Here is a 25,942-nt window from a genome sequence, read left to right as displayed (position 1 = left end):
TTAGTCACAACATAATCATTATTATAATATTTGTATTGATAATGTGATGATTAGTATAAAGATACAATTTCTATTTAATATAATTTATTCTGGTCAGAATTTTTGAGTGTTTCTATGTGCTGCATAATAGACTTTTGAAGCTCTGTTATGTTAATTTTCAGGAGCATTGAAAGAAGCAGTTAAAAAAAAAAACTTGGAACGAATCACTTTTCGCTTTCACAATCATGCAATTTCTTCTTTTAAACAATTATCTGTCTGGCCAATTGGAATGCGTTGTATCCAATTTCGGACAATGTGTGCTACTTTTAGACAGATTGGCAGTCTGTGTGTCATCAACAAAGCATTTGTAAACATCTTGGAAAATATTCACACCTTGACAAGAAAACGTTTACATTATCTGCTGTTTGAAATTGCACTGAAAAACATTTCTAAAATCACCTCAACAAATACTTTTTTTTTTAAAGTTTTGATTGACCTGCCAATTTGCTACTATCAACTTTTAAAAGTAATGCTGAAGACAAAAAAGTAAAAGCAAGATGCCCAGAGAACAGAGCATAGGAAGAGGCCTCTTCACCACAACGGGCCCATCCAAACTATTCAAACTACAGCTGGCCTAAAGTAATGGCCCTTTCGACAAAATGTGTTGAAATCTACATTTTTTTTATTAGTGCATAAGCATAAAACTATTGCATAATTTACCATATCATTGGTATTGAATTCCATTCCAAATCTGAGGGGAAACAACCATTAGTTTAGCTCTGTGCTAACAATGCTTGAATGACACAATGGTGCAGTCTTAAAGCGGACCAAAATTGGCATTTAAAATGTTTGTATAATAATGAGTGCCTGCCCTCTCATTAAGTGTGGAAGTACACCATCAAGTAAGTTAAATGGGTAGGGTTTGTTTATACCAAAAACAAATCTTAAAAATGGGGATAAACCGCCAATAAGCATTTTCCACAAATTTTTTTTGTTTTGTCTAGATTACATTTAGTTTTATTTGACATTATTGTCTATTTTCTTGTGGTTTGTATAATGGCTGTTTTGTTAGGGTTTTGTATCCACCTGTTCTCGTCAGCCTCATCCCTTTATGTCTACCAATCAGCTCTCTTCGCCGCCGCGTGTCTTCTGCAGGTGTTCCTCATTGTCTCGTCAGTTTTTGTATTTAGTTCTCTGCTTCCTTTCAGTCTTGGTTGCATCCTTGCTTTTGCTTGTAGTCACTGTCAGTTGTCTGGCCCCTTTTGTGTTAGCAGTGCACGGCAAAATGCTTTTAGATATTTTGTCACTATGGAAGTGGTCTACTCTAGCTAACAGGATACAATGATGTATGAAACTTAAAAAAAAAAATTGGAAGTGGGGGGGAAAGGATTTCACAGGAAGAGCATCTTCCAAAGTTTGACATCACGCACACTACACTCATACTGCCAAGGAAAATTGGGACCGTTTTTTATACTCATACGCATAAAGTAACTTCCTTAGTTACATTAGAGAACAGTATTCTGTATATGAATGAAATAAAAACACACAAAAAATGCAAATTATTTCTAGCCTACAGTGCTGTAAATAAAGTTTCATAACTACAGTAACATGGCTGGTCGCTGTTGTCACCTTCAGATCAATTAGTCTCTCAATAACAAATGACAAAGCTTAAAAAGTGAAACAATTGATTTGTGATTGATTGTTAAACTTAAAAAAAAAAAAAAAGGAAAAAAAGTCACAGCTAGTATCATATAAAGCAAATCCACTTACAATAAGGCTACCCGTACCCCTATAACGGGTTTCTAGTTTGCAACTGAAGTTAATTACAGCCTTCAAATTTGTTATTAAATCAATTACCATTTAAAAATGGATTTCAGCGGTATGAGCAGCAGTATTTTTTTTTTGCAAGATCAAATGATATTGACTTTAGATCTGATCCTATAATTCCCCATATAAAATGCTTTTCCCAAACCAGTGGGGCAAAAGAGAAAAAAAGACACCACACAAACACACACACACGTTTGTTTTACAATCTTTGTGGGGCCATCTCATTGACATACTGCATTTCCTAGCCCCTCCCCCTAACCCCAACCATCAAAAATTATTGCCTATCCCTATTCCTTACCCTAACCTCAACCATTACCCAATTCAAACCTAAACTCTAAAACCAACTCTTGACCCTCAAAAAGAGGTCTAAACTTGTGGGGCCCAGCAAAATGGCCCCACATGGATGGGTGGGCCCCACAACTCTGTGAATGTTGGCATGTAACAAAAACAATACTAAATACACACACACACAGCGTGCTGAAATAAAAACAATGTCGGACAATATTGCAGTCTGTGAGACCGGGAGGTATACAACAGAGGCAGCTTCCAATGCTTGCCGGGACCGAGCCAAAAAGGGACAGGCTCAGTGAATGGGGATCAAGGAAGTTGGCATATCTGGTGAGTAGACTGCTTGTTTACAGCTGTTGAACTGTCAACCAAGAAAACAATTAGCAGCCAACACAACCACGAGATTGACTAGCAATGTGCAAACGTGACATTTCGTGTTTAGTCAGAACGTAGCAATTACATGTTAACAAATTTATTAAATACTTTAATAGACCGTTTGTAAATCGTTGACACGGGTCCTTTACTGTAAGGGGATGCTAGGCTAGTATCTCTCAAGACAGTCATAATGCATTCATATATGGATAACAGGAGTGAATATGTTTTGATAAACAACATTTTAAAAGAAGTCATTGCATGTCAAAAGTTGTGTATGACCATATGCTTCCTGAGTTGGCTGCAGATGACCTCATCAACGTAGAGGAGTCTAGCCTTGACTTCAATGTTCTCTTGCAGCTCCAGCTGACAGCGGACCAGCGCCCTCTGCTGCTCTTCTGACTGCTCCACGGTCTCATGCAACCTGACAATGGAGGGAAGCAGGAATGAACAGCAAGTTAGATAAGGAACGTAATGGCGACTACAGCCACGCAAAGTGCCTGCATGTGATGAGCGCGTCCTGCCTGGACGTACGTGTCGATTTGACTGCTAAGTTGGCCGACTTCTGCGAGGAGCTGTGATTGTGCTTGATCATGGCACTTCTCTTTTGGGGGCCTCTGCTGACGCAAATCTAGCCTTGCCTGAGCCAAGCTCAAGAAATGCTCGTTCTCGGTGACAGCCACCAGGAGATCCTCACGGTTTCGCTGCTGGCTGGCTAACTCTGACACAACCTAGCATGGAACAACATGACAGTCAAGCACTAAAACTACATTTTGAAATGGAATTTTGTGTTGTCATGTAGGTTATTAATACAAGGCATTTTTTGAAGCATTTTACATTCTTCCTACTCTACATAATTAATTACTCTTCTTGTTCCTTTCGACCAGTGGTTCTCAACCTTTTTTCAGTGACGTACCCCCTGTGAAATATTTTTTCAGCGAAGTACCCTTAACCAGCGCAAAGTATTTCTGATTGGGGAAAAAAACACTTCAAACCGATTATTGTCTGATTTATTCAACTTTGGAACTCTATTTGTATTTATGAACTTATTTGGAAATTAAAAAATATATATAATTAACTTAATTATAAAGATTTGTGTACATAAAAAATATTATCAACATAATTGTCCTCCTTTGGGATCATAGTAAAGCTCAGTTCTCGAAAAAAAAATTGTTTAAATAAAGTTTACAAGTGATTGACAGGTGATTCTAGGTTGCAAATGACAACATTCTAGTAAGATGTTGGGCTTCTAGGATACTGAAATTGAATAGCTTACTGAATATAAAATTAATATTTTTCTGAAATATTTATATATATACTTTTAAAATGTGTTTTAAAATTTTATGTACCCCCTTGGAGTGCCTTTACGTATATCCCCATTTGAGAACTACTGCTTTAGACTATTAAAAGTGGAGCACAGGGAAGCAACCATACCTCTCCAACTAATATGATGTTTGAGCAGTTTTCTTTTGCCATATAAGGCAGTGTTAAATATCTTAATCTTTTTATGGAGGGGTAAAGCCTTGGAGTTCCAGATGTATTGTGATGTCTACTGGCCTTCTTTGCTACTGTATGTGAAATGGTCGATTGCTATTATATTCTCTACCTGCATGCTGATCAAGGCATCCTGTCTGTTCTTAAATACGTTCTCCATCATTGCCTTGGTTATTCCCAAGCCTGTTATAGATGCTGTTGGTGTTTCGCTGGTATAGGGCAGAATACTTGTACTTCCAAAATCATAATTTCTCAGGACCCCCCCAAATGGCATGTTTGTTCAACCATTAACATTACATTGTCAAAAAGCGCAAGCCATTTTCAACACTTGAATTGGTCCGAAATGTGTAAATGATCTCAACCGTTTCCTCAGTCCTTTCACACTACTAATTGCATGATATACTGCAATGGGCAAATCTGATTGCAATGTGTCTAGCTCCACTCTGTACGTACCTGACCTACTACACATGGTGGCAAACAGGTCATATACGGAATACAGTAGGTATAATGGCATCTGTTACCAGAACAGTATACTAAATGGTGCAAATAGGAAAGTGTTTCAAGTCTGGTATATCCTTGGTATAAGGGCATTGATTGATTAAACATTTCATGGATGGTGTATTGATTTACTTGCTTGACTTTCATACAGACAATTCAATTCCCAGTCAGTGTGTGAATGGTTGTCTTTACTGTATATGAACCCTGTGATTGACTAGCGACCGGTTTAGGGTGTGTTCTGCCTTTTGTTCGTAGTCAGCTGACCTTTAACATAGCGGAGCCAGTCAATCTTTGAAAGGCAGTTGTATATAATGGAACGGGTATTGAAAATGGCAGATATGGAAATCACTACACTCCTTTGAACCCTCTCTGTCAAATAAATAGCTCCATTGGTAGATAGTTGATCCGACTATACTATGCTAAGCATGCATGCATAATTTATACAAAAATAAACAAAATTAATCCCCACCTTGGTGAGTTGGTCCTCGACCTGGCTTTTGATAGTCTTGAGCTGCTTGATACTGAACTGAAAGGCTGCTGATGTGGCCTGGAACTGCTTTAGCATGTCGGCGGCAGTCTGTGCCAGTAGAGACTCCACCAGCGCCCTCAGGGACACAGAGTTTCTCTTCTGCTGCTCTGCTTTAGCGATGATGAAATCAGAGTGGTTCCCCCATTGTACCGGCGTCACAGATAAACTGAAAGAGGATGGAATTTTATACATTTTATGAGTATACTGTGTATACACATTAGGGATGTAACAGGACTTGATAAATATGGCTGTATCTTGGATTCAAAATGATCGCAATAAAGTTGTAGAACATGATGTATCAAACCAGTGAAGTGTATTGAGTGGTCAGCTGACTGAGAAGTGAAACACTGCCCTCTGCTGTCATCTTTGGCTTAGTACAAAGCGCTGTGCACTGGCCTCTAATTGGCAGTGTGGTGCAAAAACAGTCAAAGAATAAAATCAAAATGTATCTTTTGTAATAAAAATTCATTTTTCAAAAAGAAGAATAAATACCTATTGGTATTGTCATATTATCTGTCTGCAAGTCTCCCTACGACATTTATGTGTGGATATTCGTTATTTTACAGTATATCACTCCCGGAACTCATGCTAATTTCCTATTAGCCCGTCAATAGGGTAATACATTCTGTGTTAGCCATAAGCTATCACTTTTTGTGAAAGAAGTTAAAAGCTGTGTTATATTTGAATTTTAAATGTGTGTAATTTATTTTGTTGTGTGTTTGAAGTGAGTATCAATAAACAGCTAAAATAGCACTCAGGTAGGGCAGAAGAACATAAACATTATACATGCATTGCATATGTAATGTATTCTTTCATACAGTATACAGTAATATATATATTATATTTCAATAGTTACTTGAGTAATGATGACAAATCCTTTTCAACATAGAATGGAAATAAGGAAGAACACGGCCGTTCACCTGGAGGAATCTGTCTTGTCGTTTAAAGTTTGCTGTGTATTGATGAGAGAATGCGGCGTCATTGAGGCACAGGAGGTATCTACGTTCTGCGCAACATATTTCTCCTTGAGATCCTGTTCAATTTGGAATTTGGCCGATTGGTTCAATCTGGAATAAAGATGGCATAATTGATTTCATGAACTCAAATGGACTGACTGCATATTCTCTTCGACATGCTCCCTTACCGTATTTGCTCGGTGATCTGCTTCACGACACGCTGCATGAGGGCCATAATTCCCTTAGAGAGTTCAGCCTCCTTGAAAAGCTCTGTGCTCACTTCATCCTGCAGCTTCTCAGCGGGTTTATTTCTGCACTCCACAGTTCAAACAAGAGGTCTCTTGACATGTAATATCATCATTATTATTATTATTATTTATATAAATATGGCTAAACAAAAGGAGAAATACAGTAATCCCTTAAATAAAAATTCAGGTTACTACGAAAACAAAATAAGTCAAATTATACCCAGGCCCCAGAATTGTTGGAAGTGGATGGATTATAATGAATGAGGGTTAGCACTGTTGTATTGTGATGCCAGAGACAGGGTTCACCCTGGACTGGTCATCACTCATCAATCAGGGCACATACAGTTTGTACAAGAAACCATTTACACTCATATTCACAATTATTAAATCTCTTCAATTAACCTAACATGATTGCTTTGGTGATGTGGGAGGAAGCCCAAGTACCCGGAGAAAACACAAAACTAGTATGGGGAGAACATGAAAAAGCCACACCAAGCTTATTATAGTTAACAAAAACAAATGAGATAACTAAACTCAAATTAAAGTTTCATTTAGCTGTCTTTTCTTTAAGCACTCTCGTTTTTATTTTATTTTATTAACAGAAAAGTTTGTTACTTTTTGGTTTTATTTCATTCATTTCATCAGATGTGGAAGCATAATTAGAAGCAAAAAAAAAAAGCAGAGATAATTCCAAGTAGGTTCCACCAATAGTTGTTGTTCCCAAAGAGTTGTGAGAAAAAATGCTTTTGAATATTGTGGTACGCTCTATTTGTGTGTGTTACTGTTGCTCTGTGTGTGTTATAGCACTTTCGGAGGGTTTATAATTACTGTAACATCAATGATCATTTCCATTAGCCCATATTCTGCATTATATGTTAGCATTAGGCTAGCGCACTGTTATTAGACAAAATTATATGGTTTGTGTATTTTAGTATATTTAAAAAAAGTAGAATACAATAATTTGCAAATCATTTTTGACCTACTCTATATTCACCTGAATAGACTACAAATACCAAATATTTAAAGGGATACTTGACTAATTTAGCCATTATCAGCAGTAAGAAGCAAATAATTTGTCTAGAATTAATTTGATAACTTCATCACCAACTAAAAATGACATCACAGGTACTGGTGGGGGAAGGGGGGGGGGGTATTTACCGGTATTTATATATACTGTATATATTATATACAATTGTTTACAGGCAAGGATGGAGCAAGTTTGACTACGTTTGTCAAATTTCGAGATTCCACCACTAAAAGATTCAGATAATCTGAAGAAATCTCCAGCATGGGCTGCCTTTGACCTTTGATCCCTCAAGCAGCACTGCATTAAAAAACAGCAGTAGGTTTCAATTGACTCACCTCTCATCTATCGAGCGAAGAGTGAGTCTGAGAGGCTCCTTGCAAGCCTCGCCGGCTTTCGTCACTCTGTTCTCGAGCGCAATGAGCTTATCTGTCTCCAAAATATTCTCCTCCAACTTCATCTCCAGCTCCTTCTTTACAAACTGAATGTCTTGGACGCGATGATCTGTGCGGCACCACGGGACGGCGCCTCATAAACGTCTTTCCATGTTTAATAATGTTGTACTGTACTGCTTACCCAGCCTCTCGCTGTCATCATCCTCCAATCGCTTGCAAGATTTGTTGCAATCTTCGATCAGTCTTGTGCATTCTCCTCGGAAGAGCTTGGAGTGGTTCCGGATGACATCAATACTCTCCAGAGTTGATCCACCGATCAGATGGGTATTCTTTCCCCGTGTAGACATCCTTCAAAGGTAGTAGTTTACTAACCACATCAACAATAAATAAGTAAATAAACAAACAAATAAATACATACATAAATAAACAACATGGTAAACTGTTTGAGAACTTGACTAGTAGAGGAACACAATTTTTCATTCTGCTTGTTTGTTCAATCGTTTTACACAATTGTCTGTTGTTTGTTCGTAAAACTGAAAATCTATAAAATACAAATAAAAAAAATTAAGAAACCAGATTGAAATTCATCGAAAAGTCTAATACTCCAATTGAGTTCAATAAATTGTTCGGTTGATTTAAAAAAAAAAAAAAAAACACTTACTCAACAATCTTGGTTCATAAGGGGAGATTTGGGGTGGTGGGGTGGGGGAATTTGCTAACAAGGAAATATCCAACTTGGAGCATAAATAGTGGGATTTTCCACACCAACTCAGATTGGTCTGTCCTAACCAAGCCTTGTTGCATGAATTGAAGCCTTCTCAGATAAGAGTTGAAATGATGGTGAAATGAGTCAAGTAAAGAAATGACATGGATGAAAATCCACAAGCACGATCGATATATATATATAAGCGATTGGCTGCAGCTACTTTCAGGGGTTTAGGAAAGTCATCTGATTGAAGTGAGTGAGTGATTATTATCTGTAACCCAGGTGGCACAATTTTCACAATAATAATAAAAAAAAAAAAAGTCAGATGGTTTTGAGTCAAGTCAGCTAGTTGATGGATTCAGCTAACAGCTTTCCATAAGACAGAAAAAAAGCATCTGTAATGGGAGTAATTTTTAAAATATTCAACTAAATAAAATTATATTTGTATTTATTCTAAGCATTTGTTGAAATTTTGTACATCTTAAAGTATGTCATTTCAGAAGGCTGTTTCTGCTACACTGGAAAATAGTAATGTCCAGAATCCTGGTGAATAAAAACTACTTTAACCCATAGGAACGTTCTACATTTTAAGCTTAACCTCGCTGCAAGAGACATCTGCATCCAGTAAGCATGACTTTATAATACTTGTAAAATTAAGACTTAACTCTGTAAAAATTACGGTAAGAGTCAACTGGAAATGACACTTTACACTTGTTCATGGATGAAGAAGCAAAATTCTCCCGTCAAACGCTTGATCCGTGCCACGTGGCATGCAACTGAGCGAACTTCTGTGCTGACTATATTAAGAAGCACTGCTAAAACGCTCAGCTCGTGTTTTGTATGACGGCAACATGTAGTGTTAGGTCACCCTGTCCACCCCACTTAAAAATGGCCACCCCACAACGCCCCTGCACTGACACATAATTATACATACTTAGATCAAATGAAAAAGAAGGAAAAATACTTATGGGTAAATACGAACACACAACGTCATTATTCAACAACTTTTTAAATATTGACATAACTGATACACATTTCAATTTATCAAAACTTTTATAATGAAATGCCAGAGAACATTAAGTTAGACAGTACTGATGCAAAAGTAAGCGTATTTATAGTTTTAGGTGTTTGCGGATTAGAAGTGGACGTGCTTGTCTGGACATATTGAAAATAATTTATACATTTAGTAACGTGTTTGCAAATAAATTCACCTTTGCTGTTTATTCAAACTGTTCGGCTACAAATAATAACTTAAATAATACGTCAATGTGGCGATTCCACTTGAAACTTAGGCGAGGCTGGTTTAATCTTCGAGGGTACTTGAACGCAACAATTTCTCTCGGTAGAAAAGCTAACTTTATCGGTCGAATTTTAAAACGAACGGGCACTGACAGTTTAAAACGTGACATTGCATAAACGAAAACATAATTTCGTTTTTCGCCATACCTTGTAACCTCTTGGCTGTAGGGAAACAAGTCACTTAGATGTCGTTTGCCGAAGCCACGGAAATGAACATGTGGTTACTATGGCAACAGCTAACAAACGTCCAAGGCGGCCTCCTAGCATTTGTTACATGTTACTTGCTTGTCAATCATACATTATTAACGAAATCATTAGTCACCCAAAAAGATAAAACACAAAACATGGTGACTTTTTATTTTATTTTAATAATTGCATGTTCAAAGCTAAAAATATTTGGTCTTTCTGTTACAGCACATTACATTATACTTCGTTGCTGTTAAAGAAATACAGTAACTCACAAATGTGGCTGCCTGGTTTACATCAAGCTATAAACAAATGTATTCTGCAGGGGAAACAGTGCTTAAAATGAAATTATTAAATTATGTAAAATACATTTACAGTATACTGTAAGACCATGGGGGGGGGGGGGAAAAACACTACTTTGCTAAAATGAATAAAGTGACACATGAGTACACTCTAAAAGGCACTTGCTGATACAAAACAAACTAATGTTATACTTCAGCAAAAAACACATTGTGCAATATATTTATATTCTCTATAAATCAATAATTTAATCAATCAACTTAGATTTACAGTTAAAAAAAAAAAAAGAATGGTGCAATTGGACAACTATGCTAGCTTAAAAAAATGCTTTAGCTCAACTTCTTCACAAATGTTATAAAATGAATCGGTGTTCAAGTCCACCAGGAACAGGTGGAGTTAAAGGACTAAACTCTTCCAGCAGCAGCACATTCACAGCAATATGGTTTAACATTAACCCCTTTAAACGATTCAAATGAGATAAAAACAGTGAACAAGTGTATTGATCCAATTTACAGATTACAGCATTGTCGGAGCATCATAGTATATACAATACAGTACACAATTAATTCATGTTAATACTGCGTGAACACAAGGCATATGACATAAAAACGTACTATGTAAGTGAATGTGCAGTCATTAAACAAGAATCGGCAGCGTTATCACAAACTCCAGCATTCCAGAAAGCACAAATTACAGTGTAGTCATAGATTTTAAGTACCAACCTGTTTCCACTGTGGAAGCAAGGACAATCTGAAGAGCTTCACTTTTACCTTCCACGCAAGTGACTCATTAAACTGCGCTGAGCAGTATATCTTAAAACAGTGTTTTAACTTAATCTGATGTACTCTTTTGCACCCTTCATAACCCAAACACACTGTTACATCAAGGCATTGCATCATCAGTAATTAATGATGCCATTTCACACTGTACACACAATACACACACTCACAGTTTACCAATCGCTGCTGTTGCTGGTAGTAGTATTAGAGCTAGAGCTGTGGAGCAATGTAACAGTACGAGAAAGAAGCATTTAAAGTGCTCATTCTGCTCAAAATCTATTAAAAGCTTTGTTTGGTTCTGGTAAATCCGACCAAAATATGATCTCAGTTGCGAATGTTTTCAGTTGCTACAATTTGATCCAGACTGTTGATCTTCTCATGCATTAAGCCCTCCTCGATGACCACCTTGGACTCATGGACCTGCAAGAAAAAGGCACTTGTTCTATCTTTAGGCACACTAAGTGACGCAGCCAAACCTTGTGAACTGGACAATGGCAAACTAATTCAAGTCAGCATGACTCAAACACAGGTATGTGCAGCGGGAAAACTGCGAACCCTGGTGGTCTTATTGGGAAACAATGTTTTGCGGTGCCACAGCATTTTATTGAAACACAAACAGCAGAGCGCAATTTCAGTGACAGAGACTCTCCAGGCTTTGATATTTAGCCACAGGTACATAATTATAAAAGTCTAAAATACAGTTCAAAATCAACAATTACAATGACATATGGGTCTAATTTAACATTTACATTAACATTTAACAATTAATCCTAAACTTTTTTAGAGTACATATTTCCAACCATTGAGCCATTAGCTGTATCAATTAATCTGGTGTAAAGTGGTAAAATAACTTATTTTACATAATGTATTTACTACAAATAATTTTTGGGGACATATCTGTACCAGCAACAGTAGTGACAGGCAGAATAATAAAATGAAATGAAATTCTCCCATGAGTTGGCAGAAGAAAATATTATTTGTGCATCCACGTTCCCTTTTATACACCAGAACAACAGCATTGTCTTTAAGTTTTAAAATAAAACTTAAAAAAAATAAAATAAAAGATATATAAGATATATATTTTTGCAACCATTTTTTGTTGAATTTTTTTCTTTCTATAGCGTGGACTATTATCTAGCACAAGAGAGGATGCTCTCTAAAAAGCTACAAATGCATTGAAGAGTGACATAATATGCATATGGTTCGCATAGCACTCACCCTGAATGGTTTACTGACGCCAATAATGCCCTGCAGAGTATTACAGTAGTAACCCAGCATACACTCTCCTCCTCGCACTGGGATCTCCTCTTTACTCACATACACCTAAAAACAAGACCCCCCCCAAGAATGATCTCGTGTTTAGATTTGTCTTTCAATACCCAGTTTACTCAATTCACTATTTATATTTACGACCTTAATGGCGTCTTCATCGATGGAAACCTCGTCATCTTTGACCCATGTGTATGTGATGTAGTCTGACACGCTCGTAAATCCAACCTGAATTTGATGGACATCGTCAAGACTTTACCGTGAATTTATAGTTGAAGGGAAGGTAGGTTGATTTGTAAAGCTGACCTTGTACAATCCAATCCAGTCCCATGTACTGGAAGGGAACGGCTGCAGCGGGCTGTAAAGCAGCGTGGCGTCAATGTCCGCGCTCCATTCACCTTCAGCCTGCAGGTGCACCAGTGGAGTCGTGTATATCTTCTTCAGCTGAACAAACATAGTGAACATTTCAAGTCATAATAACATCAACGATGGACGACAGCATTATGACTTGTTAGTCTTTGGTCATTGGGCTTTACAGGTAGAGAAAGAAACACAATAGACAGTAGTACAAATTCTGGTTGGGAGTACTACGACAAAGTTACATACATTAAAGGGGAAGTCAAGCCAATACAATTCTTTACAATAATATATTCTATGTGCCCTCACTTGTCAGGGTATTCTGTTGCATTTTGCGTTTGTGGAATATGAATTAAGCAGCAAAATCCACACAATTTGCCTTTTTTGCACTCTAAAAACTGTTGGGTCAAAAATAACACAAATTGAGTCAAAAAGGGACAGACCAAATGTTTTGGGTTATTCATTTTAGCCAAAAGTTGGGGCAAATGAAAAACCCACAAAACAACCCATATAATTGGGTTGCTTTGTGGGTTATTCATTTAATTTGACCTAACTTTTTGGGTTAAATAACTCAAAACGTTTTCCATTGGGTCATTAAATTAACCCCAAAAATAGGGTCATGTGAATATCCCCAAGAGAACTCCAAAAATCGGGTTGCTTTGTGGGTTATTAATTTGTCCCAACTTTTGGGTTAAATAACTTTAAAAGTTGTGTTGGCCCATTTTTGACCCAATTTGGTTTATTATTGACCCAGTTGTTTTTAGAGTAGTCAACTGAAAATTACATCACAGGGCTCAGGTAACGACCAATCACGGCTCACCTGTTTTCTGAGTTTGGTCATGTGATGTTTGCAAGCTGAGTCGTAATTGGGTAGAGAGACATTTATTATCTTAGTTTGATCTACTATTAGTTTACTTTTTTTCCCTGAAAGCTCAGTATTGTTCATTCACTAATCTTACCGATTCGACATGTCCTCATCATTGCTACTACAATGTAACATTTAACAAAACCACGGTGTAGTGTCATGTCCCATCATGCACAGTTAACGTTACATGAACTGACAGTCACCTTCAGCGTGAAGATTCCGGTGACAGGTTTGTGGTCACTGATGCTGTACTCCATGTTGCTGGTGTACAAGTCCTGCCTGATTTCCAAAGGGTATTCTTCAGCTTCTTCTAGCGGCATGACATCTTTTGCGTCAGGTCCGTCGCCATATCTGTCTTGCTTGTCAGTGTGCGGGGCTTTGGGTCTGAGGCGCCACAGGATTCTGTCCGTCCAGGCGGGTTTGCGCTTCTTACTGCTGATTGATGGCGATGAGAGAGAGGAGAACAGAGAACATGAACTGTTTATTAAACAATGCTGCATTTGCATTAGACCTTGTGGCATGGAGACCTTGTTATTTTTAGTTGAACACAAAGCTATTGTTGTGTTGTATGAATGGCAACAGGTGGCCACGCAAATTCATTGTGCCAATTACTGGAACAGCATAAACATTTTCTGCCTGTCACTAAACATCACTGACAAACTGTAGAAGAATTTTTGGCCCAATAAGTGTCATTGGTTAATTTCACAGGGCGCACCTGATGATCTCTCATAGCACACTAGCATGCTACAGCACAGTGGTGGGGAATCATTGCTTTGAGATGACGACATTCTTCTCTCAAAGCACTCGGGTTCATTTACGTGAGAACAAGTCAAAATGGAAGAGTACCTCTACAGATGACAGCATCATTAAAATGATATCGGCTCACACGGAGCTGGAAAGTTCACACCTCAAGACATGCATTTACATACGAGACCAGCAAATTACGGTAATTATGAGCATAATCTGTCTCCGCTGGTCAGCGTAAAGATACAAGAAGCACATGCTCACCTGGAAATTTTTGAGCAAGAGGGTGATAACAGGCACTAAGCAATATTTTTCAAGTATGTTTTCATAAGTTTATGGTTGTTTAAGTGTGTTTAAACACTGATGTTCACATATTGTTGGGGGTCTGAAATGTACCCCATGCGATAAACAGGTTCACTGCACCATGCATACTCAGCAATAAAAATTATTTGTGTCACATCCAAGCACAGTACAAGTCAGCATACATTGTGCAGTTCCAATAAACGTGTAATGCTGTGGCACTATGCATGTTAGCTGTAATGTTGCAGCTGTGGCGGGATCCCCAGATTAACCCCCAAGCTTCCACATCAACAAGCTACTGCACATGTTAAAAGAGGGTTGATCGTGTGACTATTTATGAGTCACCCTATGGAGTTTTGAGGTTGAACAGGACATTCACCTTTTGTCAAAAATGTGAGATTTGCAAATATAGTGCATTTATTTCTCTCAATTGTTTTTTGTAAAGGAGTCTTTTACTTTCACATTTGATGTCACCATAACAATGTTAAGCAAAATTAAATATTGGAGGGGATGTCAACATGTGGGATTTGCATGTCAAGTTTAAACCCGCAAACTTCAAAGGGCATATTTAATGAAAACAAGTAGCTTGTGGAGTGTTATACACCTTTCTGTAATGAGAAAAGTTAGCCTAACTTCGTTAGTTCTCTTTTGTTTTTTTAATCTTAATTTTAGTGACCTTGGTCTTCAGGGCACACTATCCAGCCTGTTTTCCATGTCTCCCTATTCCAACGCAGCTGAGGATCGTTATCAGGCTTCTCCAGAGCTTGCTGATGAGCTGTCATTGGAATCAGCTGCGTTGGAATAGGCTGGGGAAAGCCAGTTTCAATGTATCCTCACAAGTTTCCTACCATTCAGGCCGTTCGTCCACACGATGGCGTGGTTTCGGAGTTTGAAACCGATCAATTTTGAAACCAGGCTCCAGAATGAAAAGATTTCAAAACTCGATGACGACGCATTATCGCAGATTGATGACGTATGCGCTAATTCTCGCGTGACTCCGCGCGAACCGTCGTCAGTCTGTCAACAACAATATATATATATATATATATATATATATATATATATATATATATATATATATATATATATATATATATATATATATATATATATATATATATATATATATATATATATATATATAATATATTTTGCTTCTTTATTCCAACGTTTAAGAAGCGGTGTTTTACTTGAATCACCCGCCATTGTCACTTCTCCTGTGTTCGTTTTTTTCACGTTGTTTTGATACATGCAAAGCCATGTTTGTTCTGTAGATTGCAATAAAGTTAGGGGAAAAAAAGTGGTCGTCTTCTTCGCTGATTGTTCTTCTATGCTTTCCATTAACTCCCTGTGGCTGCGCTACAGCACCACTTGGCATATACATTACAGCCGTTAAACGTTCTCAACGACTTCTTTTGGACACACGCAAGTCTTGAAATGCTTCTGTGTGTACGAGATTTGTTTGAGGAATGAAGCTCCGTCTGGATAGTGTGCCCCGGGGATCAGGGTTGAGAAACACTAGTTAGAGGTTAAAATAAATGTGATATTGTGACGACGACATTGATTTATTATCAAGTTGTTAAATATCATCTACATCCACACAGCAGTACACCTGTGATATACTTTATCCTGTGTGGAAATAAACGTGTTACAAGTCTTACTTAAAGGCAAACCATGTCCTGTAGAGCCTGTGCAGGCGACAAGAGGAGCAGATTACGTATACACGTTAATATTGTAGGAGCACAAACACAGGAATTATGAAGTGTTTTCAAAAGCGCGACAATGACTCATTACAACCGACGTGTCTGCTACCTGCTGTCATAAGTATCGGTGTTTACATCAAACTTGTACGTAGGCTGGAAGTCGAGGGGCCCTTCCTCAAACTCTTGTAGCAACTTCTCTTTTTGCTTCATCATGATCAGCTGAAAACATCAACAACAACAAAAAATATTCCATAACCTTCCACGCTAAACACATGAATATACTGTGACTAATAGTATCCATGCAAGTGAGATATGAATAGGAAAACTTGTCCAACCTGGTCTTTGCTCCACAGCAAACTGTAGTTTTGATTGCTGATGCATGTTCGGACAAAGTGCAATCCATGGTCCTGAATTCGGAAGTTGAGATCTCCAAACCAGAAGACTAGCCTTGAAGACACAGGAGGGGGAGGGAGAGGGAGAGGGAGAGGGAGAGGGAGAGGGAGAGGGAGAGGGAGAGGGAGAGGGAGAGGGAGAGAGAGAGAGAGAGGGAAAGCGGTTAAAATATACTACTGTAATTTTCCGTGTACATGTCCCTCACCATGTGATACCACACATTATGGAAGTTAATGGGGAGTACTGTATATCATTTGTTACTTTTTACTGTACAGATATTGACTAGTAAGAAACCATGAAATGTCCCTCCTCCTCACTTTTGTCTTTGTGCCACCTATGCCCCATGCTTGGCAAATTACTTTAAAGAAAGTAATTAGTTACAGTTACTAATTACTTTCTTAAGAAAATAATTAAATCAATAGTGGAATTACTCCTTCATAATTGTAATTAGTTCCCAGGGACAGTAATTATTGCTTTTCCTTAAAAAAATAAAAACTTCAAATACACTCTGTCAAGTACGACGACGTATTAGGGCTACGTATAAATATTTATATTTTTAGAGGGCGGGGGCAATATTCCAAGAAAAAAACTTTATAAAGTGGCAAATTTGCCACTTTATATAGTGGCAGATTTGCGAGAAAAAAACTCAAAAATTTACGAGAAATACATGTATCTAAATTGATGTGTTGAATCTGCTGCTCTCCGTCATTCACTTGCATTTACCTATGGTATGCTGGCATCTGGTTGGATAGTGTAGTCAGCTGATAGGGGATCAGGAAGTGTTGTCGCTCTGGATGCGGTGAATGACAAGTAAAGTTTTAATTTAAGAATGAATCCATCTCCATCCTGCCTTTTCATTTTATAAAGAGTGTCCCATTAACCACCAACGAATCCTCATATGATTAGACTATAGCTACACTACGTGTATTTCTCGTAAGTTTCTGAGGGTTTTTTCTCGCAAATCTGCCATTTTATAAAGTCGCAAATTTGCGGGAAAAAACTTGTAAATTTGCGAGTTTATAAAGTGGCAAATTTGCGAGTTTTTTTCTCTAAATATTGCCCCCGCCCTCTAAAAAAATATATTTATACGGGCTGTGGGCCGGTGGGGTGCCTAGCGGGCCTGCCGTGCCCCGTTCTGCTGCGTTGGGCTTGGGGCGTGGGTCGTGTTGGGGTAGGGGGCGCTCCTGGCTCCTGGGTTTGCTCTCCGGCCGGTGGCCCCTGCGGGGCCTGGGGGTTGTGCCTTGGCGCTGCCGTGGCCTTGGGGGCCTTGGGTGATTGTGCTTGCTCTGTCCTGGCCGCGTTCGACGGCTCCCCTCTTTGATGGAGGTTTTCATGCATGCCAGATTCACCATCCCAGCATCTATCGAAATTCAAACACAATCTGCTTCTTCCTCTGGTCGTTGAATCGGTGGAAGCTGATGTCTGTGGATCTCACTCTGCTTCATCTATCCTTCCTTCCTTTCCTCAGTCTCTCCTTTGGTCTCTTGAGGTCTCCCTAATTTGTTGGAATTTAGATGTTTCTGGGGTTGGTGAAAGACTCTGGTTGGTAACCCAGTGGGTAGTAGGTGATGTCTGGTCATGCTGGATTTCACTTTCCTTTCTTTTCTTTGATCCTTCCTCGGTTCTCCTGACAACCTCCCGACTCTAGCTGGATTCTGAAGTATTCGGTTTAGGTTAACGGTATGGGATTTTTAATAGGTTTTAGGTGAATTAATGAGTACACACTCCCACGTACGCACACATGCACACACACACACCCGCACATGCACATACAAAATAAAAAAATTAAAAATAATAAAAATTAAAAAGAGAGAGAGAGCAATGAGGATATGTCGAATCGGTAAAATTACAGAAATACTGAGCTCTCTCATTAGAATTTTTTTTTAAAAAGTAACGCGACCCTTACTGTCCGGCAGATGCCTAATGTAAAGGTGCGCAGGCCGTGAAACAAGACAAGGTAAAATGAACGTTGCGCAAATGAGTAAGATTTATGTTGATACATAAAACTAACATAGCATTACAAAATGTAACATTAGCCCAGCGAAGGGGTAGCTCTCTGTTAATTATAACTTCCATTGAATTTGTGGCTTGTTTATGACAAGATGACAAGCACAGTGTATACACACGACCATAAATACATCATGCAGTTTGCTTATAAGTTTTGATCAGTGTAGGCTCGGCCACTGTAGTACCACAAGTGGGAATATTTTGTAGGGTTAAGTTAAATGAAGGAAATACAGGTAGGATTTGTTTCTTCGTGATGTCTTCATTTTAGTTTGAACACTTCTAAGACTTCTTGTAGTATGAATTTAAGAATATTGGTCTTATTCCTTATCGGCTGATCTAATCACAGCCATGAACCTACATTTGTGCTTAAAAGTTTACATACCCTTGGAGTATGTAAACTTATAAGCGCACTTTATGGTGAGAAAAAGGCTTAATGCCCATAAAATCCAAAATACCCTGGCAATTATTTTGATATTTTCAGAGGTTGACTGTTGAAGTTGCCATGAGAAGAGAAGTGTATATGAATTTGGGTAACGATTCATAGCATTTTCGTGTTATTTGCTTTTGTACATTTGTGCTCAAATATTTACATAACCCAACAGTATGCAAACTTCCAAGCACAATTGTACTGTAATATATCACATGCTAAAATGCTGATACTCTAATGAAGTTGTGCAACAGCTAACAGGATGCCTTTTTTTATAATTATTATTATTATTATTAATAGCTTGTTTCGGAGAGAGGGCTGGCGGAGCGATTTACTGCTATTTTGGGGGAGAGCAATTCAAGACTGACGGTGATGAATTTAGGAGGTTCCGCTGTATGCACTCACCTGTGATCAAGAATTCTTTCAGCTTTTTCAGAGTTGAAAGTCTGCGTGTCTGTAATGTACTCAAATTCGACCACTCGCTCGGCGGCATGTTTCATATGTGCAGCCAGGTGACAGTTGAGGAAACACAGCATGTGACCATAGAAAGACAGACGAATGGACACGCCACCTTTGTTACCCTGAGACATACAGAAGAAAATAATCTCACAAATAAAGAAAGCAATCAATAAAGTGGTTATGCAAGTTATCAGAAGTGTTGTGTGTGGCCAGCAAAGAATACATTCAAAATGTTTAGTGGAAAATATTCTTAGTCGATTAATGTGCGACCCGTAATCTTGAATTTCCAGTTACAGACATCTACAGTCAGACTTGGGGAGTAACGGAATACACCGCCGTTACGTAATCAGATTACACTTTTTTTTTTACTGTAATCCCTTACAGTTACAGGAAAAAACACGTAATCAGATTACAGCTACATTTATTAAAAATAGAGATTAGTTCGAGGGATTACAATTTATACGATGAGAGAGAGTGCGAAAGAGGGCGAGAGAGAGAGAGAGAGAGACAGAGCAAGAGAGAGAGACAGAGAGAGAGAGAGAGACAGAGAGAGAGAGACAGAGCGCGCGTGCACGCCGCGCAAGTGGGACCGTTGCTACATGTCGGGGAGGTGGGAACGAACGAACTGATGAGTCGTGTCCTCCACATGCGGGCAGTTTGAAAAAGCTTCACGGACGGGAGGAGGAAATGGCGACCGGTATTCACTGGAACTTACTCGGAGCAACATTTTGAGCTGAGAGTCCAGCGGCATGCTACGCACGTAGCTTCTTGCTAGCTAGCCCGCTAGCCTACAACCATAATGTGAGTTACACCTTCCTAACAAATCTTCCTCCCACCAATTCACTATTTAAACATCTATCTATCTATCTATCTATTCAATGACAGTTCAAAAACAGCATATGGACATCAATCAATCAATCAATCAATCAATCAATCAACCAACCAATCTATAGCCTACATGCTTTTTAATTATACAAGGATTTATGCTATTTGTAGGCTGCCCGGGTCCCTATCACCCCCGCAAATAGCAAGGGCACATTGTATGGAATATATATTGTGGTGATATTTATTTTTATTTTGTCTTCATGAGCATACTTGTATTCACGTATGGAGTAATCCAAAAGTAATCCAAAGTAATCAAGTTACATTACTTTGATATTATGGTACTTGGATTACATTACTAACTACATTTTTTAGCAGGTAACTTGTAACTGTAACGGAATACATTTTAAAAGTAAACCTCCCAACCCTGTCTACAGTATACAGGTTCTGCTGTATGCCTACTAAGCCGATTTTAAGTTCCGTTCCGTCTTCAATTCCGCTTATCCGGGGTCGGGTCGCGGGGGGCAACAGCTTTAGCAGGGAAGCCCAGACTTCCCTCTCCCCAGCCACTTCAGCCAGCTCCTCCGACGGGATCCCAAGGCATTCCCAGGCCAGCCGAGAGTCGTAGTCTCTCCGGCGTGTCCTGGGTCGTCCCTCCCGCCGGTAGGACATGCCCGGAACACCTCCCCAGGGAGGCGTCCAGGAGGCATCCGAACCAGATGCCCGAGCCACCTCAACTGGTTCCTCTCAACGCGGAGGAGTAGCGGTTCGACGCTGAGTCCCTCCCAGATGACCGAGCTTCTCACCCTATCTGTAAGGGAGAGCCCGGCTTCCCTGCGGAGGAAACTCATTTTGGCCGCTTGTATCCGGGATCGATTTTAAGTAATTTTTTAATTTTGTTTTTTGTTCCAGAGTATGACATACCAATTCTGATATCATGTGAGTAAGTATATTGGCATCTTAATACAAGTTATTTTAAACTCAGCAGATTTAACTGTATCACAACATTAAGACAAATTTCTTATCTGTGATTTGGGCAATTTTGTTTACGTTGCGAGAAACTGCATTTTACCCAATATCCAAAGATGCCAGTGCGCGTGTATGTGGCCTGGATGTCTCGAATGAATGGGAGATGCTCAAGTTTGGAGAAGATGAGCAGCAACAGGCCTTGCATTCTGATGGAGGACACCTGAAACGCATATGCACATACGATACATGTCACATATAGAGCAGATAGTGTAGCACAATATTAGTCGGGTCTTCTGTGTACCTTCACATATTGCCTTGGTGCTAAGGCGGTCATAAGCACATAGCTCCAAGGGTCATCGAATACAACTTCCGACATGAATCTCAGCGGCCCAGAGTACACCTCCTGCAGGCTAACATCAAAATTCATTTGGAATCATTTTGGCCATCGTCACTATCCGAATCAAACTAGTCTTTAGTAGCCAAATATGTAAAAACGCACAAGGATTTGAGCCACATTGGGAATATAGTAATAAGCAACTAAATCAAAAAGAACTTTTAGGATGTAAAACATAAGTACAGGGAGTCGTTAAGCAGTTTAGAGATGGCATTAGCATGCTAGTACCAAGCAATGATAGCAAAGAAAATTATGTACGCGTCAAGTGAACAAAAGTGACTTGTAGTGCAGAAATTATGATATGTGATATGATATATATAAACGGACACAATCAGTTTCCCTTCCCTAAAACCACTTTACCCAATGACGTAGAGGTCTGCATCCTCTGAAGAATCGAAATGCAGAAGCGAGTTTATGTCATCTGGAGGATCAGCTGTGGCTACGTTCCATGTCACCATATGTAACCTGGGGACAATTTTGAGGGGGGAAAAAGAAAAAAAATGACATACAGGTTCCCTAAAAGGAAGCTTGTCTATTCCGGTGCGGCATTCAAAGAAATGCATTCAGAGAACAAACTCATAATATAAAGAGTTTTGCACACAGCTGTAACCACAGACTCATTCAGATCAGTCGTGCTTTTACATACAAATGCACTGCAAAAAAAAAGTACTGTATTGCATAAAACAATAATGAATGAGAACGCACAAAAACGACACTGCACATATAAATTGTCATTAATATACACAGTGTAGTATTCGTGTGGTGGATGTATGCTTTTAAGGGACGTGACCTAGTGACTAGCTACATCAGCTACATTTTGTACTTTGGCCCGTTTCAGTAAATGGCTGAATGTGCATCAATTGCAGATCTCGCAATTTACACTTGCTGGAAGTAATCATTTAAAAGCCACATACAGAATTTTTTTTGTGTGGAAATGCTGAAAAAAATGAGCATGTTTTTTAAAGGTTTTTTTTGAGTGGGAATGTGCAAATCTTTCATGCTTAAAACAACAATGATGGACAACAAAACTGTTGTTCCAGTCAAATTAATGAGAATGACAACACTTCTCCAGCAAAGTAAAAAATTACTGTAATCATGCAACTGAGGAATGATCTGTGAGGGCAAGCAGTTGGTGTAAGGTAGAGACAGAGCCAGCCCTCAAATCAAATCAGTCAAAAAATTGGGTGTGTAAAGTGTGATGTAAATTATGATTTGAAAAAAAATACATTTATATATTTATTTATTTGTATTATTTATTTTATTTATTCATGCATGGTTGTCACCGTTTTCTCACAACTTGGATTTTTGGAGCAATCGTGCTCACTTGATGCCACTGTGCAGATTTTCCATCCAAATGACAGTGCGGCATCCATGAGATTGTAACTGTCGGATTACTCATAGCTGAGTGACAATATTGGTGTTGATGTGAGCAATGTCAGCTGTTTTCTTGGAAGAGTGCCACAGGAACAAGTACTGAAAGCAAGCAGTGTGGTTTGAAAGGAATTGCTGCAAAAATCAAAACGTGAAGAGTGGAAATCTACTTGATTGTAAGGATATGAAAGAAGTTAAAGAAACAAATCAACAACATTTTAGCCCCTTCTTTTGGAGTCAAATCAGCAACAAAAGGTGACCTAAGTAATTACGGAAATGGTTCCTATGTCTACAGCACTCAATTGTTTGCCAATAATGTTTAATCTCATTATTGAATCATGCAGAATTAGAAATGTTTATAAACTGAATTAACATTTCAAGTTCCAGTCCCTCTGTAAGCTGTTGTGCACAGAGCTGATCTTTTCTCAGACAGGACAGCATGACTGCTATTTCTTTAAATCCGTTTTATTAGGTCAGATAAAGTTGGGCAACATAACCTTGTGTGAAGTTTATTATTGAATCAGCCAGAAACCGCTTGAAATCTGCAAGTATTATTACTCAGTACTGCACTTGCATTCAAATAATTAACAAAACAATCGACTGTCCTAGGAGTAGGACAAAAATAAATAAATAAAAATATGTATTGCCTGAACAATATTTTGTCCCTCTTATGTACCTAAATAGAAAAACAATCACAAATCACAAATAAATGTGTTAAACCATCAATGAATAAGTAACTCTCTTATAGTCAATTTGTTACAGCAAATAATAAATAGCTATTATTAGATGGACTTGCTTTGGACTGTGTTTTCCTCAACAGTATTACTATTAATAATAATAACTATGGTACGTCTCCTCACGTTGACACCAGTAGAGAAACATAATTTCTGATACAAAGCAAGATGACACTTTGTTTTCTTTACCTAAAATTGTCTCCCTCGTAGTCGCCCCTCTGCAGACCCCCATTCCGCTCCATCGATGCCATATCTGAAAATTATGTTTTGAAGCTCAGTAGCACAACAACTGTAAAACACACAAGCAACACCACATACTTTTATTAGGCACAGTACAGAATGATGTAATGGGCTATATAACATTCATGGACAGCCAGGCAAAGAAAGGACTACCGTTACCCACGTTAACATAACGTTAAGCATCCAGAGTTGATTATGAAAAGAAAAAACAGCTTTATAGTGAGCAGAGCAAGTTACAAAAATCAAACGGTCTAATCGTATTTTCAGTTCACGATCAAAAGCACTTGGGATAATAATTATTATTATTTAGACATTCGATGATGAAATGAAAACCGTGCAGAAATGACTGTTTTCGAATACTGTACCTGATTCGATCATATGGCGCTTGTTTTCGTAGTGATCCATCGAGTTCGCGTCTGCATTACTGTACTTGCTACTAGCGTCGATGGGACCGCCCATGTTGCGGAAGAAGGGCTGCCACACCTTCAAAATAAGAGCTTTTGAGAAACTAAACATTTATTATAGCATGATTTTTGTGATAATGTTGAGTTCTTTAGCAGAGTGAAACTTTAAATATAAAGACATTGGTGTGAGTATGTTCGATTGATGGCCAATCTTCAATCTGGGACAGGCACGAATTTACGGCGACAGAGAGCACACTCACAGTATGGCAAGTGAGGGGAGCAGTTTTACAATGAAAAGTTTTACATCCTCCATGAAAAGCGAGAAACATAACATTATTTATTTGTTTGTTTGTTTGTCTATCAAAAAAACAAAACAAGATCTCTTGCCAATACGTGAATGAATGATTTAGTGAGTTACTGTCGGATATTAATGCCTTCTCTCTTAATTAATTTTTTGAATATATTGTTCATGTAAGTATTTAATTCCATTTAACTTCAAATGAAACAAAGCTTTCAGTGTTTTATTGGAAGTGGTTCACATTTTTTTATATCAAGAGATAAGCTTTAGAGTGCAGAATCATCTGTGAATTGATTTATCCTGAATTCTTTGTTGAAAATTGTAATTCCTTGAGTAGAATTAGAAATATGGATAAGCATTGTTAACAATTGTTTGTTTTGCCAGTATAAAACGTTTGGGAGAAATAGGGCATCCCTGGCAAATAATGAGAAACGGCCATTTTGGGGGGCACAGAAATTATATTGTGTGCAGGGCTCTAATTTAGTTAGCTGTGGTCGTGGCCGAGCTCCTAACAAATGAGAGATGCTCACTACCAAAACCCTTGAAGAAAAATCTAGAGACAGCACATCTGTTTTAATACATTCACGAGCCTCAGAAACCAATAGTCAGCCTGGCCATGGTACACAAAATTCTCATAATTGTTTTGTTGTTGCTACATTTCTGAATTGTTTCTAAACACAGTTGACAATCCTCCCTTGAAATGTTGATCTTTCCACATACAAAAAAAGCCATTCCCCTCAAATATTGTTCACACATCTAATCGGTATTGGTGAGCATTCCTCTATTGTTAATATAATGCATCTCACCTCACCTCACAGGTGTGGCAACTCCTCTCCAAAGGTGTTTCAGAAAATTTGGCAGTACATCCAACTGGCCTCACAACCGCAGACCACCGCAGCCCAGGACCTCCTCATCCAGCATTTTCACCTCCAAGATCATCTGAGTCCAGCCACCTGGACAGCTGCTGTGACAGTTGGTTTGCGTAACCAACAAATTTCTACACAAACTGTCAGAAATTTGAATTTCTAAATTATTTATTTGACCTTTTGTATGTGTGTTTCATTACAGAACTCGATCCTCATGGTAAAGAAGATTGATGTTAAACGTCCATAACGTGTTATAAATATGCTCAACACCACCTAACCGAAAGGATATTGATATTGAACAGTGGCCAGGCACACACTCCGCCAACACAATGCCTTTGAATATTATGTTCTTTACACACAAAGACAATCCATGTAAGGAAAGACCAGACAAAAATCTCTCTCTCACACACACACACTTCTTAGAGCTCATTTTGTAACAT

At 38.5% G+C, this 25,942-nt stretch overlaps 2 protein-coding genes across 7 annotated transcripts; both read right to left on the bottom strand.

The window, feature by feature from the left end:
- On the bottom strand, nucleotides 1-9,794 carry tekt1 (tektin 1). Of its 2 annotated transcripts, none has more exons than XM_086080853.1 (8): nucleotides 9,763-9,794; nucleotides 7,792-7,977; nucleotides 7,554-7,719; nucleotides 6,132-6,254; nucleotides 5,908-6,054; nucleotides 4,928-5,153; nucleotides 3,001-3,197; nucleotides 1-2,890 (listed from the first exon to the last, which is right to left on the bottom strand). In XM_086080853.1, the coding sequence occupies exons 2-8, from the start codon at nucleotides 7,955-7,957 to the stop codon at nucleotides 2,731-2,733; spliced, it is 1,185 nt and encodes a 394-aa protein (XP_085936979.1). In that variant the 5' UTR covers nucleotides 7,958-7,977; nucleotides 9,763-9,794; the 3' UTR covers nucleotides 1-2,730. The 2 variants fall into 2 exon arrangements, with proteins under 2 accessions (XP_085936979.1, XP_085936980.1); XM_086080854.1 differs by lacking the exon at nucleotides 9,763-9,794 and adding an exon at nucleotides 8,982-9,060 and having other exon boundaries at nucleotides 7,792-7,958.
- Nucleotides 9,795-9,958: 164 nt separating this feature from the next.
- Nucleotides 9,959-25,550, bottom strand: inpp5ka (inositol polyphosphate-5-phosphatase Ka). 5 transcript variants are annotated; one of them, XM_086081217.1, is made up of 15 exons: nucleotides 25,448-25,550; nucleotides 24,300-24,417; nucleotides 23,884-23,947; nucleotides 21,950-22,054; nucleotides 21,497-21,605; nucleotides 21,299-21,415; nucleotides 19,351-19,526; nucleotides 16,454-16,565; nucleotides 16,228-16,337; nucleotides 16,077-16,103; nucleotides 13,575-13,803; nucleotides 12,456-12,593; nucleotides 12,294-12,377; nucleotides 12,099-12,203; nucleotides 9,959-11,300 (listed from the first exon to the last, which is right to left on the bottom strand). In XM_086081217.1, the coding sequence occupies exons 2-15, from the start codon at nucleotides 24,391-24,393 to the stop codon at nucleotides 11,205-11,207; spliced, it is 1,566 nt and encodes a 521-aa protein (XP_085937343.1). In that variant the 5' UTR covers nucleotides 24,394-24,417; nucleotides 25,448-25,550; the 3' UTR covers nucleotides 9,959-11,204. The 5 variants fall into 5 exon arrangements, with proteins under 5 accessions (XP_085937343.1, XP_085937342.1, XP_085937345.1 ...); XM_086081216.1 differs by having other exon boundaries at nucleotides 13,575-13,806; nucleotides 25,448-25,549; XM_086081219.1 differs by lacking the exon at nucleotides 16,077-16,103 and having other exon boundaries at nucleotides 25,448-25,549.
- Nucleotides 25,551-25,942: the final 392 nt, after the last annotated feature.

Source organism: Leptonotus elevatus, chromosome 7 (assembly GCF_054856555.1).
Source record: "Leptonotus elevatus isolate MCC_2025b chromosome 7, RoL_Lele_1.0, whole genome shotgun sequence".
In the NCBI taxonomy this organism is placed as follows: Eukaryota; Metazoa; Chordata; class Actinopteri; order Syngnathiformes; family Syngnathidae; genus Leptonotus; species Leptonotus elevatus.
This window is presented reverse-complemented; position numbering and strand designations above follow the sequence as displayed.

What these genes read in the sequence shown, in the direction of transcription:
- tekt1 (XM_086080853.1), bottom strand. Translation starts at nt 7,957, where the DNA reads ATGTCTACACGGGGAAAGAATACCCATCTGATCGGTGGATCAACTCTG. An exon ending in TGATGACAGCGAGAGGCTGG is followed by an intron (nt 7,720 to 7,791) that starts GTAAGCAGTACA and finishes GGTGCCGCACAG; the next exon opens with ATCATCGCGTCCAAGACATT. An exon ending in CAGATCACCGAGCAAATACG is followed by an intron (nt 6,055 to 6,131) that starts GTAAGGGAGCAT and finishes TCTTTATTCCAG; the next exon opens with ATTGAACCAATCGGCCAAAT.
- inpp5ka (XM_086081216.1), bottom strand. Translation starts at nt 24,393, where the DNA reads ATGGGCGGTCCCATCGACGCTAGTAGCAAGTACAGTAATGCAGACGCG. An exon ending in ACCGATACTTATGACAGCAG is followed by an intron (nt 16,104 to 16,227) that starts GTAGCAGACACG and finishes TCGCCTGCACAG; the next exon opens with GCTCTACAGGACATGGTTTG. An exon ending in AGGACATGGTTTGCCTTTAA is followed by an intron (nt 13,807 to 16,076) that starts GTAAGACTTGTA and finishes GCCATCAATCAG; the next exon opens with CAGTAAGAAGCGCAAACCCG.